The sequence below is a fragment of the Phyllopteryx taeniolatus genome, chromosome 13, assembly GCF_024500385.1.
Source record: "Phyllopteryx taeniolatus isolate TA_2022b chromosome 13, UOR_Ptae_1.2, whole genome shotgun sequence".
NCBI classification, from domain to species: Eukaryota; Metazoa; Chordata; class Actinopteri; order Syngnathiformes; family Syngnathidae; genus Phyllopteryx; species Phyllopteryx taeniolatus.
The window spans coordinates 8,497,285-8,518,256 of record NC_084514.1 but is presented as its reverse complement, the minus strand read 5'-3'; the positions used below and the strand labels follow the sequence as shown (position 1 = coordinate 8,518,256).

The window sequence follows — 20,972 nt, the reverse complement described above, 5'->3', positions numbered from 1 at the left end:
TAGGTATCAGGGATACCTATCTTATCAGCAATACTGGCCTTGCATTTACTTGGTGTTGGATCGATACACAAAGGAAAACTGACAAAACGCTTAAAAGTCATAAAAATGTATTCCGATTTAACAATTTGATGTTGCAGCCACCTTAATTATTAAAATGTATTGTTATCCGTGATACTGGTCCTGTATCTACTTGCTATTGGATCGATGCCATATTTTGCAGTTTTGCTCTCCACCTCACAAAAGTATAGAGGAATAAAAAATGATATCATTTCAAAAAGAACATCCCAAACCTACGTGCTGTTAACACTTTTAACATTGACTAAAAAACAAACAAAAAAATGCTGATGGAGGTTTTTCTTCAGGAACCGCTCGGTATACTTTTTCCTACTTCCTGGACTTCGAAACAGTTTTTGCAAGCAGGCACACTATAATCAAAAGTCTGCCGACACAATGGAAAGTTGGACGAGACAAAGCCCGAGAGAGACGCGTCAGGGAATACCACGTTTCCTAGCATGGTGGGTACGTGGCGGCGGGGAAAAAACATGCTGACGGTAGCGCAGCTGAGGCAGAAGACGACAAAAGGAACCAAGAGAGAAGAACTTCAACTTTTGTATATATATATATATATATATATATATATATATATATATAAGATTCCTCCTCCAAGGACACGACGCAATAAAAACATCTGATGGAGTCTGACAAAGGAGGCACAGCAAGCCAGACAGGTCTTGGTGCCTCACAAAGCTGTCCGCTCAAGTTCATGATGTAAATAATAGTTTGAAAAATTATGAATATACTTTTAACAACAATTATACATAAATTCAACCTCAATTCTATTTAGATTTTTTTTCCAATGTGTTTTCAATAATTTTATTATTATTATTATTTTATAGCCAGTTAAAGACAAATATCATTTTGAATATTCTGAAATGGTATAAAATATGATTTAATATGATTTAATATGATAATTATTATTATATTGCAGCCATCTCAATTATTATTTTTATTATTATTTTAAAGTGTTGGTAGACGTGATACTGGTCCTGTATCTACTTACTATCAGATCGATGCCATATCTTGCAGTATCGTACCCCACTACACAAAAGTATAGAAGAATCGAGGAGAGATGATTCCAAGAAGAACGTCCCCAATGCTATTTTGTCACATTATGATGAGCTCACAGTTGGGGAAATTGGAATAAAGACGAGAAAGAAGACGTGGAAGCCTCACGGGAAATCGGCGCCTTAATTAAGCAGGCCTGCCTTATTGTCACCAAGTCCAGGGACTGATGATTATTGCTTTTCACATCAAAGACGAGACAGTGATGCGGAAACATTCAGAAACATCACGACAGACAAATTTGAAATTCTGCCAAAACAATTGGGGTAAAGTATACCGAGGACCTGATATATTCAGTTTTTAACCGCTGTCGTGAACATAGCGGAGTTTACCAAGCATTATAGGATTAAACTCCGATTTTATTTTTCTTGGGCTTGAATTAATTGACGCTAATACCGTGGAACCATTCGATACGATTCGGAATGTACTCGACGATCGAGGTAAACTTACGTACTTAGGCCTTTGTATTTCTTTCAGAACACAGGCCATTGATGAAACGTCTTTTCCAGTTGGGTCTACGTCAGTCCCATTCTCTTGGCTTCTTGAGCCGTGTTTTTTGGGCCTTCCTCTACCTCGTTTGCTCTGTGGGTTCCATGTGAATGCTTGTCTGCTTATTCCAGTTTTGTTTCTTCTGAGTGTGTGACCAATCCAGCTACACTTTCTCCTCATCAGCTAAATCTCCAGTTTCTTGTTTGGTGCGCTCGCACAGGTCAATGTTGTTAATTTTGTTCGGCCAGAAGATTCCAAGGATGCAGCTTAGGTAGCTGTTGATGAAGGTTTGCAGTGTGTTGGCGATGCCATTGATGGTCCGCCAGGTTTCTGATCAATACAGCAGTACGGTGTTAACATTGGAGTCAAAGATTTTCAGCTTGGTATGGAGTGGGATGTTCTGGGTTTTCCAGATCCTGTTTCGCATGATGCAAATTGTTCTTGCTTTTCCTAGACTTGCTATCCTACTCCGTAGTTTGCCATTAGCTTCCGTATCAACTCGCGGTCAACACTGTCGAAAGCCTTTTCAAAGACTGAAGTTGACATAGATCGCAGTAAAGCAAGTCGCAAAAGTCGTGCAAAACCTTCGGAGCTTGTACCACCATCACGAGACATTAGCGTAGCCCAGTTTTGTTCGTATCAAAAGTGTAAAGATGCTAATATCATGGCACCATACAATAAGATTCTGAATTTTACCCAAACTTTGGGGAGTAAATATGCTGCAAAGGTCCGTTCGTACTGCCGTCATGAGACATTAGCGTAACCAGAATCAAAGAATTGATGACTTTTTTGCTTTTGTTTTTTGTCTTTCATGAAACCATGCTAATACAGTGGAACTATACAATGGGATTGGGATTAGGATTTTGGGGGCAAAAAATACATCACAAAAGTCATGCAAAACATTTCAGAGTGAGTACCACTGCCACGAGATGTTAGCGTACCTCAGTTAAGCCAGCATCAAAAGATAAAGTCCTTTTTTTTTGTTTTTCTTTGGCTTTAATTTTTTAATGCTTATACGATAGGATTGTGAATGCTACCAAAAATGTTCATAGAAAAATAGACCACAAAAGTTGGGCAAAACCTTTGGAGTTCGTTCCACTGTCATAAAACTGTTTAATTAGCATCAAAGAATTAACTGCCACTTTTGACTTTTGTTTGGCTTTTATAAGAAATGCCTTTAGCAAGGGTGAAGAGGAAGAATTCGCACTTCCCTCAACTTTAAAAGTTAGATAATGACGGAAGTCAAAATTCCTCCTCTGGCGAGCTGGCGACCGAGCGGCTGGAGTGCCACATCAATATTACATCAATATTACATCAATCAAACAGCACGGGCAAGGCGGACACGCCATCGTTGAAGCAAAGTCCTCACTTGGCAGATTTTGCTTACTCGTTTGCCGAGCAGAAGCAGATGCAAAAGTTATGACTGTGACTCGCTTTTTCAGGGAGCGATGGCAGATGATGTTTTGCATAATGCATGGTGGACAGCCTGAGGCCCACTTTGGAACATCAACACTCCCCTCAAAAAACAAATAACAAAGAGTTTTGGAAGCTAGTGGTGTGCGATATTGCAAGATTTGGCATCGCTCTCATTACGAGTAAAAACAAGGCCAGCATCGGCAAAACCGGTGTATTTGAATAACTAAGGTCATCGAGCATCACCAAATAGCTAATGTGAATGAAGTGTTTTCGCGACCACCTAAATACGGGGTAATATCTGGGTACCAATACAGATACCAGTGTTTATGAATAATTCATGTAGATGTAGCATCAAATTGCTAAATCTTAATGAATTCCATGACCTTCAAGTGTTTTTATTGATTTTCCCTCTGGCTATAGATCCGATACCAAGTAAATACGAGGCCAGTATCGCTGATACCAATACCAAGTTTTTCAAACTTCATGTTGTGTATTTCTGCTTTCTCAACTCTCAAATCAACTTTCTACGCACTTTAACAACAACCGTTGCCGTGATAAAGTGCTGTATAGAAAATCGAACATACGCATCATTAAACTTTAATAATAAAGGAATAATTTAATATTAAATCATCCATCCATCCATCCATTTTCAACACCGCTTATCCTGGTTAGGGTCGCGGGGGGCTGGAGCCTATCCCAGCAGACTTCGGGCGAAAGGCGGACTACACCCTGAACTGGTCGCCAGTCAGTCGCGGGGCACATATAGACACGGACAACCATTCGCAGCCGCATTCACACCGTCACTGAGTGGGAACTGAACCCACGCTGCCCGCACCAAAGTCAGGCGAGTGTACCACTACACCATCAATGACTATATTAAATCAATACATGAATATTATTTTGTAATTCTATGTTATATTATATTATATTATATATTTATATTATTATTATATCAGCTCTAGCATCTAGCGTCCACACACACACACACATACACACATACACATTCACTCACACACACTCGTCTGGTGCTTCCTTTGGGGGTGCAGAGATGTGAACCCTCTCGGTGTGTGTGCGCGCGCGCGTGTGCGTGCACGTGTCATTACCGAGCGGCACTCGCCGCACTCGTGCTGAACTCCAGGCTGCGATGTGTGGCAGCGGCGTTGATAAATCACTCTGACTAATTTTGACACACGAGTGCCATTGCTGCATTAAGCAGTGTGCACTGTAATCTACACAGAAAAATACACACGAAAAAGACTCGCTTTGTGGAATTTCCTGTCGCCGCAAGATAGGGCAGTAACTGTTTAAGAGATAGTTAGTTGTTAGCTAATCAGTTAAGGGTTGGGCTAATATCATATGCTTACAGTCAGGATCAATTATTGTTCGGTCTAATATACTTACAAACAGGTCAGAATGGTTGGTCGGTGTCATACCCAAGTTTAAGTCATTGGTCGGTCTAATACACTGACTAACAGGTTTGTTCTTGGCTGGTCTGATACAGTTGGCTTACTAACAGATTCCAGTTATTTATCATAGGGTGCACTTAGGTTCAAGTTATTGGTCGGTCAGTTAATAACAGATTTGCATTATTATTTGGTCTACGACACTTACTAACAGGTACCCGTCACTGCTCGGTTTAATACACATACTCACAGGCTTGAGTTATTGGCCGGTCGAATACACTAACTAACAGGTTCAAGTTATTGATCGGTCTAACACGCTTGGGTTTGAGTCATTAGCACCTCCTCACCTGCTAACCCTTCCTCCATTCAGATGATCAACCCCACTTCCTCTGTCCTCCCATCACATATTAACCTCTTCTTCTACTTCTCCACCTTCTTCTTCTCCTCTTCCTCGTCGACCTCGCAGCAAAGTCATTCACGTGAAGGTCATCGACGACGAGGAGTACGAGAAGAACAAGAACTTCTTCCTGGAGCTGGCCGAGCCTCGCATGGTGGACACGAGTCTCCAGAAAGGTGCGCTGCTCTCACGCTTGGTTTCTCGCTATCGCATCTCCTCTGCTACTTTTTGGGTCAGTGGTTCCTCTCTCTCTGGCCTCATTTCCCCGCACTTGTCCAAATAACAATACATTTCTTTGTCATTTCAACTCTAAAAGGAGCATCTTGACTTGTATTTTGTTGGGTAAAGCTCTGCTAACACTAAGGCTAAACGTGATAGCCGCCTAGATTTCGTCACATTCATATTTTACATAAGAGCATCTCTTTTGACTGCCCGTAACTGTATTTTGTCAGATAATCTTAAATGCTTAAATGCTAATGCCCGTGTGTCAAAGTGTTTTTGTCATTAACGCTGCGCTTCAGTGCCCGGTCTGCTGAAAACAAAACTCCCAACAACAACAAAAAAGTCCATCAGGCCTTTTCACGAGGCTGCCGTTATCTAATGCGTTGTTGTTATCTAACCACGCTGGAGGCCAGGTGGACGAGCTGGTGTGGAGGCAGCTCACAGTAAACCTTTAGTGTTGTCTAGAAAACATGGACACTGCGGATGTTTACATTATAGGCTGTGGCGGTGCTGTCTAAACAGTGCACGGTGACCCAGACAACGTTCCTTTTTCTATCCACAACCACGCTTAAGAAATGAACGCCTCCTTCAAATAATCAACATACGTAAGACTAATAAATACCTCCCTAAAGCTATCATCAGGTGACGAAAAATAAAAACCTCCGTCAAGCAATCATTAGCTTAAAATAAAAATGCCTCCTTCAGGTATATCTCAACTAAAAACAAACACCTCCCTCAAGCAATCCACGCAACACAAATAATGCCATCCCTCAAGCAAACATCAACTTAAGACAAATCCAAAACTCCCTCGGGACATCATCAGCTGTAGACTAATAAACGCATCTCTCGAGCAATCATCACAAGGAGGTCATTTCCAAGGACTTTCTGTGGCAGCCCTCAGTATTTCCATATGAAAAATGGATTCAATATTTGAGCAGCATCCCTCTGAGGTTTGCTTTCCCCACTTGAGCGTTCACGTGAGGCAACGGGCTGTCAGCCCTCGCGATTCATCGCGCCGTGAATCCCTCGGCCGGTCGGAACCTTGAGCTCATTACGTCGCTTTTGCCAGGAGGGGTCACGGGCTGCCTTAATCCTGATGTATCAAGCAGGAGGAAGAGGAAGCTGCCCTTTGTGTTGCCTTTAAAAGTCAGGCTAATGGTGCTCAACTCAACCTGACCTGCAATGGAGATGCTGAGCTTTGTGCTGCGGAGATATGATTATTGTTTTACCTTCATTACCTGGAGCTGCAAATGCTGGATTTAACACAGCCGGGAGACAAAACAAAACTCTGTAATATATGTAAAAAACAGGGACATGTGCCTAGTAATATATAGTGGTCTACAGCCTGGACATAGTAATGTATAGTAATGTAATGAACATGGTAATGCGCAGGACAGAAATGTAAATGGCACAGTAATGTAAAGGACAGTAATGTACAAGACAGTATTGTATACGAATGTAAAGGACATCGTAATAGCATGACTCAATCATGTAAATGACAGTAATGGATAGTAATATAGACGTCGTAGTCATGTACAGAACATAGTAATATATGTATATACTAATGTAAAGGACAGAAATGAAGATGACAATAATGTAAAGGACAAGGGAATCGGTAACAATGTTCAGGACAGAGTCATGTAAAGGACAGTATAATGTGTAAAAATGTATCAGGTCTATTTGGATCAGTTTTGTTTGGATCAGGTCTGTCTGGATCAATACAATTTGTATCAGGTCTGTTTGGTTAAGGTCTATGTCTATCTGGTCTCTTTCGATCTGGACCTTCTGGATCAGTTCTGTATGCATTTGGTCATTTCGGATCAGTATCGACCATTAAGCTCATACGGGCCAAAATTTCAGTGTTCACTCAGCTGACCCCTTAAAAATTGTTATGACGTTTCTGTGTCACTACTTGCCCTAAAAAAAATCTACTTAAATAGCATAAATTCAACATTATTTGTCAGAAATAATGTGGGCAGTAGATAAGGTCATGTACTTTCGTCATCAATTGTTTTTTTCATAAATGTAGTTGTTAAGGAGGATTTTAGAGGAATTTGAATTTGAAACAGAAGGCGAGGACACTGGAGCGGCTCCCCTTTGGACCTTCTTGTAGGTTAAAATCTTAGCGTAGACCCTGCAGGAGGTCGGAGCTACGTTGTAATACCCAATGCCGTGGCGGCCGAATGACTCGCTAATTTTCAACTTTCATGAGCTTGCAACACAATAAATATTGTTGTTATCAGTGCAGTAGTTGGGGGATCCTGAGTACATTTGAGCAGTTAAAAAAAAAAAAAAAAAAATGAAACCTAAACCTTCTTTCTGGTGTCTGGCTTCATTCCCAGGGTGCAGCAGGGCTTTTGAATACAGATGACACAATTATGATTAAAGTCTTCGGGGGGTGGCATTAATATGTCCAGAGACTCGGGGAATGTATTGACTGCTCTGACATCCATTTAACACCCTCGCCCTCAATACAAGAAGGACTCAAGTGTTCATTATTCATTAATAACAAAAGGGGGGGGGGGGGAAACACTAGGGCAGGGATTCTCTACCTTTGCTGCGTGTTTGATTATTGTCCCATATCAATGAAAAATACTTCTACAAAGTATGTTAATAGCCTGTTTTAAATGAGTCCAACAATATAGAAAGTAGCTTCTTATAACCTCCATTAGGGTGACAAATTTCAACATTCCCGGAAAAGATGGCACGGTTTTAATGAAGTCAGTGGTGTGCACATGCTTCAATAGTCCCGACGGCCGTTTGAATTAAATCTACCCATCCGTGATTACATAGTGATTCCCAAACGGTTCCGGTGCAGCGCCGCGGCAAACCGGAGGGCCTTTTGAGTCGTGACATTTGCGCCACGGCTGTTTGGGGCGTTGCGTCGCCGCCATTTTTGAGCACTAATGCCCGTCGGAATGCCAACTCAGAATGGAGGCGGGTGCGTACGCAATGAGGTGTCGGGACTGGAAGAACATCAAAATCCACATTGAAAACTTTAAAAGCTACAGGGCTCCACTCCTATTGAACTCTTTACCAAAATATTGACATGTGTGAAAGGGAATAGTGGATAGCCGGAATGGGGGGTGTGAAGCTGCTGTTTTAAAAGGTACACACACGGAATAAGCGGCGAAGGTACTGCAGTAATTCCTCGGCATGTGAGCTAGTAGCCGATACGGGATGACTTCAGTGCGAAAGGGAATAGAGGAAAAAGGCAACTCAGCAGTTTTCCGCCTCTGGAGGTACTATCACAGGTGAGAGCATGTCTGTGTGAAAGGGTATACTGAAAAACGTGAACGCGGTGTCAGGTTGCTGCTGTGTGAAAGGATAGAATCGATGGACAAAGGCAACCCGGCAATTTCCCGGCTTCTGAGGTAGTAGCAGAGGCGGTATGGCGTCTCTGTGAAAGTAAATAGCTGAAAGGGGGTGTGAAGCTGCTGTTCTGTGTGAAAGGTACCAACACGAAATTGGTGTGACCAAGGAAAGAGGATCAGATTCACACTCCCGAGTAGCCGACTCTTTGGAAGTGACAGGAGTGCGCCACCCCACTCAACCCACCCCCCCTTACCCCGCCGCCCTGACTGAGGAGTCGCTGTAAGGTGGTCGTCGAGTAACCGTCGCTATGGCGACAGCAGTCAGTCACTCAGTCGCTGAGGTGTAATACATTCAAACGGAGGCAGACAGGAATAGAAAAGAGGACGTTTCTGAGAGATATCGTGCTCGTCTCTTCTGGTAGGAGTGTAAGGGGGGCGGGGGGGCAACCAACCTTTTGATACTGGATCTCATTATGTGGCTGTCACTGATGACCTTCTCAGAGCGTCCCGAAATGCAAAGCAGCTGGGTGTTTCTGCCGATTTTTTCTGTGCGCAAAAAAATGGCGGAGATGTTACCTATCGGCGTCATACAAAGCACGTCGCTGCGGGCACGCACGCCAGCGCTAACGTTAGCCTCGAGCGAGGCTAATTTGTCTGGCGGAAAGGAGGAGGAGAAATGTGCTCGGTCCTGACAAATGATCACCCTCTTGCATTCGACTGCTCAACACAGTGGCCAAAGAACTAAATAACCAAACTGTCAAACTCTGGTTGAGGGAAAACACGATGACAGTAAATTAAATGTCTAACGGCAACGCTGAACACGAAAATTCAGTGAACGATCATTCTTGCCGGCAAGCTAATTGGACACCAAATGGAAAAGGTTTTGAACAATTTTCGAAATATTATTTTAAAAAGTACAAATCCTCTGAGTTCTGCCTCTGAAATCGATTTCCGTAATCCTTCATGAAGGCAGACAAATTGTATACCAACCCAAAGTATGCAAAATGAGGCTTCACAATCATGAAAATCAGGCCGTTCTCTCCGCTTTCCACTGAAAGCGCTGAAACCACGGCCTGCTCAACACGTAGCGTAGCCTTTAGTTCGCTAGCTTAATGCTAATACATAATTGGAAGTGCATATTGCTGGCGTCCAATGTCAAAATTTGGTCAATTTCACGCTGTTTATTTTTTTTAAAGTGATGGTTTTGGGAGATGCAAGGTTTCCGCCCAACGCCAACAAGACGCAACCCTTCAAGCGACTGATATTTGAACACAAACGGTGCAGCAACACATTTAGGCATTCCGTTTAACAGTACCCAAAGTCATATATTCTTTATCGGCTGCAAGGAGCTGAGAGGAGCGGAGATGTCTTTACGGTACAGACGTCCATGTACAGTATATATATCTGTATGTCTTACAGTGCCTCCTTGTGGCCAAGGCAGGCAGCACCGCAATGGATCAATTGATGCAGAGTGTGACAAAAACTGTTTAATGCTTTTTAGTTCTAATTATGTCATTACTGTGTGTTTTGATAAAGTGAAATATTATCGTGCTAGTTCTCTCATGAGCAAAAACACATTACAAAACCTTTTGTAATGGCTGGAACGGCTTAATGGCATTTCCATTCATTTCAACGGGGGAAAACGATTTGCGTTGTGAGCGTGGTCACGGAATTCAACTCTTATCTCAAGGCACCACCGGATTTATTTCAAGTTTGACGTCTCATTCGTACCACCGCATTTCTAAAGGTAAGTTTGCTAACATGGAAGTTTTGCCCCCTTTTCGCCACTTACCTCCAAGGCCTTTTTGCCGTAACCATTACTAACGCACTCTTATATTTAGTGCCCCCCTCGCACGACACTGCCTGTCTTATTAAAGCGGCAGCAGCGTGATTGTCGCTTTGCGCGCTCGCTCCATTATCGGAGTTTTCACGGGAGGGAAAAAAAATAAAATATGCGAGCGGAATTCTCAATTAGGAGCTAAATGTTATAAAATACGCCTGCTTAAATATTCATATGCGAGCAGCCTCGCAGCGGAAGACCAAATAAGTTACTTCGTCTGCATGTCTAGTGCCGAGTGTTCTGGCCTGTTAGCCTGTGAGCTGTGCGAGAACCCTACTGATTTTCATTGGGGCAAGATGGCCACGGTAGCTGGCGTTTGAAAGGCAAATCGGTTCACAATATTGCGCAACTCTCTATCAGTCACCATTTTTATCAATTTGTCCATTCGTCGTGGATGGTTACTGATCATACTTAAAAGCCGTAATCCTGCTGATTTTGAATGACTTTTGGCCACAGTTGCTGCAGTCAAAGCTCAAAATCGGTATGTCTTTTCGAAACGTTGCTTGCTTTTCATGATTTGCACAACTTTCAATGTTTTTGAAAATTATTTTTGCAAGAATCCTTTTTATTTTGGCTCGCTTTTGGCCCATGACGACCAGTGGTTTCAATCCTATTGATTTTGAATGGCACTGGCCCAATACTCCCTCGGTAGGTGTTGTTAAAAGTATATTTGCACACATTATTTTGCGGTGCTTGATTCCACGCGTCCTTTTTTTTCACGATTTGACCAAATTTACGGCATTATTTTTTAAATAAGTAATGTAAAAGAGCAAAGATCAAGTGAGAAAATCAAATTTTTGTCAAAATAAACAAAGCTGACATCCAATAGGGCGGCACGGTGGACGACTGGTTAGAGCGTCAGCCTCACAGTTCCGAGCACCCGGGTTCAATCCCCGGCCCCGCCTGTGTGGAGTTTGCATGTTCTCCCCGTGCCTGCGTGGGCTTTCTCCGGGCACTCCGGTTTCCTCCCACATCCCCAAAACATGCATGAATTGGAGACTCTAAATTGCCCGTAGGCATGACTGTGAGTGCGAATGGTTGTTTGTTCCTATGTGCCCTTCGATTGGCTGGCAACCAGTTCAGGGTGTACCCCGCCTCCTGCCCGATGACAGCTGGGATAGGCTCCAGCACGCCCGCGACCCTAGTGAGGAGAAGCGGCTCAGAAAATGGATGGATGGATGGACATCCAATAGGTTTTGCATTAAGCCCCTAATATAATGGTGTGTTTTCTACTAATTCTGTGTGACTTTTTGTGCTCCTTGCTACTAAATTGTCATGAGAGCAGGCTGTATTGTAGTGATGAATGCAAAGCTATAGGGATGCTGGATGATCACGAATTTTAAACAAGACACGACCACGCACGCTGTGTAATTGATTTATACGCATGCGCGCGCGCACGTCAGCAGAGGAGCACTCGGCTGTGATCTTTAATGGCCTTGTTAATATTTGATGCCAAGAGCCGTGTTGTCAGCAAAGAGCAGCATGATGACAAGATGCCCGGGCAGGCGGGTTGGTCACACAACCCTCTTGAGCCGCCTGCACATCAGGGTTCGCTTTGGTGCTTCAGGGCCACTGCAGGGCTTTTGTCGTAGACATTGTGGCCCCAAGGAAGGGTTTTCAATAGTTAAATTGTTTTTGAATCAAAATTATTTTGATTTAGATATTTAACATTATTTGAGCCTATATTTTTGGAAGGTTTTAAATATTTTTTAAAAATGTATAAAGTATTTTTAAAATGTTTTAACATATAAAGTTGTAAATATTTTTAAATATTTCAATATTTGTATTTAAGTGTTTTGAAATTCAAGTTTTATATTTATTCCTGACATTTGAAAATATTTTAACAATATATTTTTTAAATATGTTTTCAATATGTATTAATTATTTTCATCCATTGTGTGTGTGTGTGTGTGTGTGTGTATATATATATATATATATATAAATAATACTTTTTTATTTTGTTTATTTTTTTTTATGTTTGTACTCTTTCCAGGTTAATATTTTTTTCAGATTTATATATTTATACTTTTAATATATTTTATATATTTTCTAATATTTCTAAACAAAATGTTTTAATGGTGTAAATATGTAAAATGTATTATTTATATTTTTAAATGTTTTTAATATCTTAAAATGTGTGGCATATTTCAAATGTTTTTATTTGTATTTTATTTTTCGTTATTTTTTGCTATAGTTGCTATATTTAAAATGTTTAATATGACTTCAATATTTTAACATACATTTTTATATTAAAGATTTTTCATAATTGTTTCAAATATGTTTTAGTTATTTTATATATCTTTTTAATTTTTCTTAATATATTTTTGTTATTAAAAATTATTTTTGTTTTTCAAATCTTTTTTAAAATTTGTCACAGTAGGAGCAATAGTGACTAATCCAATATTTTAAATATGCTTCTCCAGTATGTGTTTGAGTTTGTATGTTTTAAATGTTTTGTAGTGTTTTTTTTTTTTTTTTTGTAATTTTTGTAATTTTACATTTCTAAAAATTTGGCCAGAATTTAAATACCTTGAATGGCTTAAAATGTTTTAAAATATTTGTAATATGATTGCAATATTTTTAAAATCACATTTTTCAAAAAATATTTGTCAATGTTCGTTGATTAGTTGAGAAACTATCGTGTAACTTTGCCAAATTATGTCTTCACAGTGGGGCAAAATTCGGAAAGGCCCGCACACAGACACATTTTCAGAAATAGGCAGCGAACTAAAGATTTACTTGGTTGTTACATTTCTCACGTGTGATAAGTGGGCAGGACCTCCAGAGACACAATTCCACAACTTAAAGGGTGCTTCGACTTTTGCTTTGTGTTGCGAGCCAAAATGAATTCAACTTGTAAGTCAAGGCACCACGGTATTTGAATACGAGACCTTTTCCATCCTTATTATGTCCCCTCGAACAGTTTCTCTTTCTGTCTCTGCGCAGACGTTCCAGACAGGAAGTTGACGTCTGACGAGGAGGAAGCCAGGCGCATCGCCGAGATGGGCAAACCGGTTCTGGGCGAGCACGCCAAGATGGAGGTCATCATCGAGGAGTCCTACGAGTTTAAGGTGGGCGGGGACGACGGGACTGCATGTCGGGTTATTATACCTTGACTCACGAGTGGCTCCAAGTTACCGGATTTTTCGAATTAGTTTTGTGTAACGAACAAAAATTGGACTTAAAAAAAAAAAATAAGTCGTTTTGCTGGAGCGGATTAATGGCATTTCCGCTCATTTCAATGGGCAAAAATCGTGACAGTGATTGGAGCGCAAATTCAGCTCGTAAGTCAAGGTGAGTGACAACAGTGCGAAGCAGAAGGTTGATGGCGATGCTGCCACCACGGGGTCACTCCAGTGTATTGTGTTTGGCGTGCCAGAGCACCGTGGACAAGCTGATCAAGAAGACCAACCTGGCGCTGGTGGTCGGCACCAACTCGTGGAGGGAGCAGTTCATGGAGGCCATCACCGTCAGTGCAGGTACTCCAGGACTCCCTGCGGTCACATTTAGTCTTATATTGAATCAAAGTGCCCTTAAAAAGGTCAAAATAAAAGTTTGTTGGGGTGCTGGGAGCTGTTTCTAATGTTTGTAAAATATGTGAAATAGGAAATGTAAAATGTATTTAGCATTTTTTTTTTTTATTTATTTGCTACATTTTTTTTAACCGGTTTTAATGTTTTAAATATCTGTGCATATTTTTCCATCGTTTTAAATGGGTGTTATGTATTTTTAAATAATTTCGTATATTTTTAAAGCATTTATATATCTTTTTTTTTGTAAATTTTATGTCTCTATATCTGTAATTTATGGATATTTGTTTTAAATAGGTTTGTAGTGTTTAAACACTTTTAATACCTTTCAAATATTTTAAAGTAAAAGTTTAATACTGCATTTTAAATGTTTAACACAGTTTTTATATATATTTTTTTTTTTACTTGTTTTAATATAATTGTAAAAGATAGGTAATTTGTAGATTTCATTTTTTTAAATAGGGTTGATTATTTGAAAATCATTTTTTAATATTTTGAAATAGGCTTCTAAGATTTTCACATAATCTTATTTATCTAAATATCGGAACCGCCGCACCACCTTATTTGAATTCATTTGTTTTTTATGTTTCGCATATTTTTACATGTTTTTTTAGTTGTTGTTTTTTTTTAATATGTTATGCTATCTGTATTTATGGCTTGGACATATTTCAATAGATTTAAAGTGGTTTGTTGACTAATTTTAAATATTTTATTCACTTTTAGAATAGAATAGAACTTTACTGTCACAGGGACAATGAAAATCTCAAAATTATCAGTGTTGCGTTTAAAAAATAAGCACAGAATTATTTTTAAAAAAAAAGACTTATTGACAGAACATACAGTTGTTCACAGTTAGGAGAATGACCATATTTTCCAATAGCATCATTTTTTTATTCCCACATTGTTGTACTGCATCTTGTGCAGTTGTAGCGAATATTTTGGTCCAATGGGGACGCGATGCCTATTTTTATGCACCAAAACATCTTGTTGTCTCTCTTCTCTGCTTTAAATGGATGCATAAGAATTTGAGAGAGGAGAATTAGCAATTGTCCCGCCCAATATCTCTCGGTCAGCAGAACGCTGATATTCATCAGCTGATGCGTAGAGGCGGCATCAGCAGCAGCATCGGATCGTCACTTTGGCCGTGAAATATTCAATCAAGCGGCACTCTGCATGATTTTTTTTTTTTTTACGGGCTGCAAAACGCACGTGACTCTTCCGTGGCCTGACACTTCAAATAAGCGCTCGGCTTCCTGCACTTGAGAACGTCCTGAGGTGAAACTTTTCACACGGAGACCGCACCGAGTGAAAGTCTTGGGATGCCGTTAATGTTGCTGTTATCTGCAGTCGATCCCGTATCGATATTACCGACCTATATAATTGATAGTTGGACGGATCCACCCTGAACACTGTTAACAACAGAGTAGTAGTCGTGAGTAGTGCAATACTGCAACGTTTGGGAGCAACCCAGCACCAAGTAAATACAGAGCCAGTATCGCAGATACCGATCATTTTTGCTAAGTCGGAATAAATTGTCACGATCTTTATCAATTATATCAATTATACCGGCAGCAGTACAGTAAACTCCACCTGTAGAGTCATGATGGGTCGTGCGATACTGCAAGATTTGGTCTCGATCCTAAACCAAATAAATAATAGGGCCAGTCACGCAGAAACCAAAACTGAAACTTTTCATATCATCTGATCAATAATGCTAAAGACATGACCCACCGAATTTCCTTTTACAAATCAATGAATTTTACTAATATGAGAATTTGGATTATTGGCAGACGTTATCATTCGAATGGTAATAATGGTTTCTATGGGGGAAAAAAGTACTTTACTGTTACTTTACTCTTACGTGTCCCAAATGAAATTTCATGATTCATAACATGTTTTACAGAGACGCTAATAACATTTTGGGATATATGGGATTTTTTTATTTATTTGTTTCTATTTCTTAATGTGCCTTTCCCATGAAAACTAACACAAATGCACTCAAGCTGTCTTTCCCGTTAATGTGCCAGGATGTGGCGGCCATGTTGCATTCACACAGTCGCGGACAGCAAAATAGATGGCGTTATTTATGAGATATGTATGAATTGTGAAAGTGTCAGAATTATTAATTGTCTTTACCGTTATTATGGTTGTATGAAGACAAGAGTGTAATGACTTTTAGTTTGAAGGGCAACGCGTAATTTGTGCAATGCACACGTTTTTTATGAAGCTGTTTGTCTTTCAATTAATTTAAGCACTTCTGTCTTTACCGTTATGCGAGAAGTGTTTTTTATTGGGCCACCACCATTTGCTTAATCAATAAGCATTACCTTTACTATGAATGCTCAAAATTTTAAATCATTAATCATTTTTTAAATGTAGGACTTCAGGCGTGGCTGTTTCAACATGGGAAACATTTACCCATATAAAACCAAGGCAGCATAAAAAATAGCTACATTTTTTGAAAAAGTGTCTTTACCGTTATGAACCAAATTACCTGCATATGAAAATGACCCACATACATTGTTCTTTTACCAATTAAGGTAGATGTGTAATCAAATTGCTAAATGTGGAAGAATTTTCTCATACACAAAAGCAGATGATTTGAACCTTTTGAAGTCCTTTTTAATATTCAGGCAATTTTCTCTCTCTTTCTTTCCCCACAAATTCCGCGCCGCACACTTCCAGACGAGGACGAGGACGACACGGGCGAGGAGCGTCTGCCGTCGTGCTTCGACTATGTCATGCACTTCCTGACCGTGTTCTGGAAGGTTCTGTTCGCCTGCGTGCCGCCCACCGACTACCTGAACGGCTGGGCGTGCTTCGCGGTGTCCATCGTCATCATCGGCCTGCTCACCGCCGTCATCGGCGACCTGGCCTCGCACTTCGGCTGCACCATCGGCCTCAAGGACTCGGTCACCGCCGTCGTTTTCGTGGCGCTCGGGACCTCCGTGCCAGGTCGGGATACATTCACGACAAGTCACATTTAGAAATTTACTGATGTGGGATAACGATGGGATATCGCAATACTGATAGTTTGTCCCACTGTCCAATATTTTTCAAATCGATTCTCATATTTATTATTGGTCGAATAATCGAGCTATAATCCCCCCCAAACACACACACATTTGTATTATTTTTTTTACTACTACCATGCATTTTTGAGGGATGGACTTTGATCCTTAAACTGCATATGTTGGTACTGAGTGTATGGTATACATTTGGTGTACAGAATTTGAAACAGCAAAATGATCGCAATCGCGATTAGCATTAGCGCGCTAGCAATGACCATTATAGGTCAAAAAACGCTAACTACCATTCCGCTCACTCATAAATCATGTTATATGTACATTACACATGTAACAGTGTCTTAAAAATCACTTACGGATGCTCTTTTGTCTTTTTTGGCAAAGTTTATCATTGGTCCAAGACTGTGTCCATCTGCAATAAATGTCTGTGTGAAACATTGGTTCCGGCGCCACAAATATGCTTCCGAGCGGAACTTTTTTTGGGGTCCCGGTGGAGCTTTGAGGCAGAAATTTTGCGTCAACCTATTTTTTAAGTCGACTTAGCAGAGTTATTTGTTTTTTGTTTTGTTGTCTTTTGTTTATTTTGCCCCTCGAGCCGTGACCCCTACCAATAGTACGCAACTGCACAGTGACCCACCACTTTTATCCACTTGCAATGTTTTCTCCGTCTACAGACACGTTCGCCAGCAAGGTGGCGGCGGTGCAGGACACGTACGCCGACGCCTCCATCGGCAACGTGACGGGCAGCAACGCCATCAATGTGTTCCTGGGCATCGGCCTGGCGTGGTCGGTGGCCGCCATCTATTGGCACAGCAAGGGCAAGCCCTTCGTGGTGGAGGCCGGCTCGCTGGCCTTCTCCGTCACGCTCTTCACCATCTTCGCCTTCCTGGCCGTCACGGCGCTGCTGTACCGGCGGCGGGCGCACATCGGCGGCGAGCTGGGCGGACCCCGCGGGCACAGACTGGCAACGTCGGGCTTCTTCTTCAGCCTGTGGTTCCTCTACATCCTCTTCTCTAGCTTGGAGGCCTACTGTCATATAGAAGGTTTTTAGATGGGACTTCAGCCAAAAAGGACCAGGAGAGGTACGGTAGGACTTCCGACCCTGCCTTGTCTCTCCTTAAACTCACTTCAAGCCCTTCCTAGGGCTTACACGAAAGGAGGCGCTGCCCACCCTTCGCGGACCTCCAAGGGGATTGTCCAGAAGATGCCAAGGAACAAGGTCCAGCGTTCCACTGAAAGGAGACGACTGCAGACTTATACACGTGGAGAGAGTCTATTTTTCTCAACAACCTGACCAGGAGCGACACAGTTTTTTTTTTAAAGAAAAGTATTTTGGCAATTTAAAAAAAAAAAAAAAAAAAAAAGGCAACAAAACAATAACAAAAACAGACGTGATGGAGTCATAGTCTTTATTATTTTTATTTTTTTGAGCTGCAGAAATCACAACCACAGACGGTTATTGAACACGACTTCCACACTATCTGTATCTCGCTATAAATATGATATATAGTATTTCCATATTTTCTGTATATTTTCAGTGTGCTAACACAAGGTATGAGGTATCTGACTACATCCTGGAATGACGTCTTGACGTTTTTGAAAGTCACGTGTACTTATTTTAGTCATAAATGAATACATATCTCGCTCTCACGCCGCCGCACACCATTTCGATCAGAAATAAGAATTAAAAAAGTGTTGCTGCAGGGATACAGTGGATACATTGAGAGAGGTATTTTTCTACTTTTTCCTTCCATTGCACTTTGCTGTAGACTTCTATGTATGGAGCACTTTTCAAGCAAGATCAATTGATGTTACAATGGCCCCCTTTTTAAAAAAAAAATTTCGAAGGCTGCATTTAAAAAAAAAGAAATTTTTGCCACTTGGGGACAGCAAACAAGCTGAAAAAAGTAAGATCTTAAGTGATTTTTCCACATCATTTCATGCAAATTACATATTTAATTCAAACTATTTAAGTAAATTATTCTTTTTTTAAATTATTTCATTCGTGGCATTTTACTTAATTCATTTTTATTATTTATTCTTGCCTTTTTTGAAACCGATCTTATTTTATATTACAAAAAGGGTGGAAGATAATATCACTACTGTAATAAAAGCACTACTGTAACACCACTACTTAGCAGGCACCTTACCATTTGTTTTGTTTCATTTCATCAAAGTTACCAGGAAGTTACCATTCATTAAGATGGTATATTTATTATGACAGTATTACTGTAATAACACCACTACTTATCCAGTACCTTCCCATTTTGATTCCCTATGTCTACGGAGCGCTATGCTAAATGCTAACTTGACCTATTTAAACCTTAAATGCACTCACCAAAGGAGAGTTTTTATTTTTTCTTTAATATACAGTGGAACCTCCAAAGTCCAAAATGTCAAAATAATTTATAAAGACAATGAATTGTCTTTCCAGCCTCAAACTGTCATATGCTTTCTAGAAAACATTCTGTGCAAGGTGTTTCTATTTTTTTTTTTATGTGCCAAAATCCATATTCTAAAACTGAAATAAAGTAAAACTACTCATCCTTGGGAAAATGGCTTTAAAATAAAAGCTCCAATTTTTTTTCCCACAAACATCCCATTTGTTTTTTAATCGATTTGTTCTGTCATCGCTTGTTGAAAAAGTAAATGACAATGACCTTATCCAAAACACGTTTTGTTCATTTAAAAAAAAAAATTCAATCGTGTATCAAACTATGGGTCATAAATCGAGATACGGATCTAATCTTAACTTTGATGTAACGTAATCCTAATGGTTGTGATCATGCTTTTTATCTTTTTTGCCATCACCGGTACCCTCCAAAGGAAAAAAAAACAAAAACAAAGAAAAAATGCACTCTAAAGAAGTCCTGACTTTGAAGGTTCTACTCTAAAGTGCAGTGACACTGTTTGTCCGCCAGGAGCAGTGTTTTGTCTCTTCTTCTTTTCAACTGGAAAAGCTACTGTACATAGATGAAACAAAATGGAAGGTTTCACGCGCTCGAGCTACATTTGATCTTTTTGTTATTTCTCTTTCCGTCACTGAAACCGACAACATTGACGATGTTTCTCTCTTATTATTTGTGTTTTTTTAATCTGCGCCAGGATATGTGGTGGAGTTAAAAAAAAAAAAAAAAAAAAAAAAAGCAAAACATCAGTAATGTGACTTTATAGGGACCTCACTGGACTTTGTGAGCGTTTCACTTTTATGGTCTTTTGTAAAAGGGTCGAGGGACTTGGTGGGTTGGGGGGCGGGTCATATTTTAAAAGTTTCCAGGGCCTGCCACGAGATGTCAAATTTCAATGGAAAAAAATGGAAAAAAAAAATACAGATTTTTCCAAAGTGTTTTTTTGAAATTTTAATTGTGGTTTATTTTGTTCTCTACTGTGGAATAAAATCAGCTTTCTGGTTCACAAGAAATGAGCAAATCCTTCTTTTTCATCGTTTTATCACTTATATTTCCATTAAAGAAGAAATATATTGTAAAAGTGATGTTTTAATGTTTTTATGAAAATAGCTGCCACGTGAAATTCAGTAACCAATTAAATCTTATGTGCCTCCCTTTGCGATGATGTGGAGGATATGGTTAAAATGTTAATTAATTTGCATCCTGCAAGTTGATGGTGTAAATGAGATATGTTCATGTTTAGTACTGTGTTAAAAGTGTACAGTGATGTGCTGCGTCGTATGGTGAGCTGTCCCTAATATTTTGACCCCGACTGAGCTCAGGTAAATAAATAATAATATTGACTAATAATGATAGTAAAACGTTTCATGTCAGATTTTTCACTTTTATGATCAAGTACAAAGTATATATCATTAATATGAGATGTTAAATTACCAATTTTTACACACTTGGAATTGTAATTGTGGGACAAAAGGGCTGCATTATGTTTGTATTTTCATATAAATCTAACAACAATATTTGTCTTTGCCAGCTTTGAGTCCTCAGCTTTTTGAAGCATAATTTTCTGACTTATTGGGGCATATTTTCTCCAAAATTGAGGCAAAGCTTCCAACTTTTGTCGCATTTTTCTGACTTATGGGGCACATTTTTCCCCGACTTTTGAAGCATACTTTTGTAGATTTTTGGGGCATATCTTCTGCCTTTGCAGGCATATTTTTCCACCTTATGAAACATATCTGTAATCTTTTGAGGAATATTTGTCTTGACTTTTTAAAGCATAATTTTTCAGAACTTTATAGGCAAAT

At 40.0% G+C, this 20,972-nt stretch overlaps 1 protein-coding gene across 8 annotated transcripts in view; it reads left to right on the top strand.

Annotated features, from left to right (window-relative positions):
- Positions 1-20,632, top strand: part of slc8a3 (solute carrier family 8 member 3) — a 53,448-nt gene extending 32,816 nt beyond the window's left edge. For 4 of the 8 annotated variants that reach the window (XM_061794935.1, XM_061794934.1, XM_061794936.1 and 1 more), the window contains exons 3-7: positions 4,897-5,003; positions 13,150-13,274; positions 13,583-13,682; positions 16,419-16,688; positions 17,434-20,632. In XM_061794935.1, coding sequence (XP_061650919.1) covers positions 4,897-5,003; positions 13,150-13,274; positions 13,583-13,682; positions 16,419-16,688; positions 17,434-17,810 — 979 coding nt within the window. In that variant the 3' untranslated portion in view covers positions 17,811-20,632. The remainder of the gene's footprint in view (positions 1-4,896; positions 5,004-13,149; positions 13,275-13,582; positions 13,683-16,418; positions 16,689-17,433) is intronic. The other 4 variants (XM_061794937.1, XM_061794931.1, XM_061794932.1 and 1 more) reach the window with 3 other exon arrangements.
- The last annotated feature ends 340 nt before the right edge of the window (positions 20,633-20,972 follow it).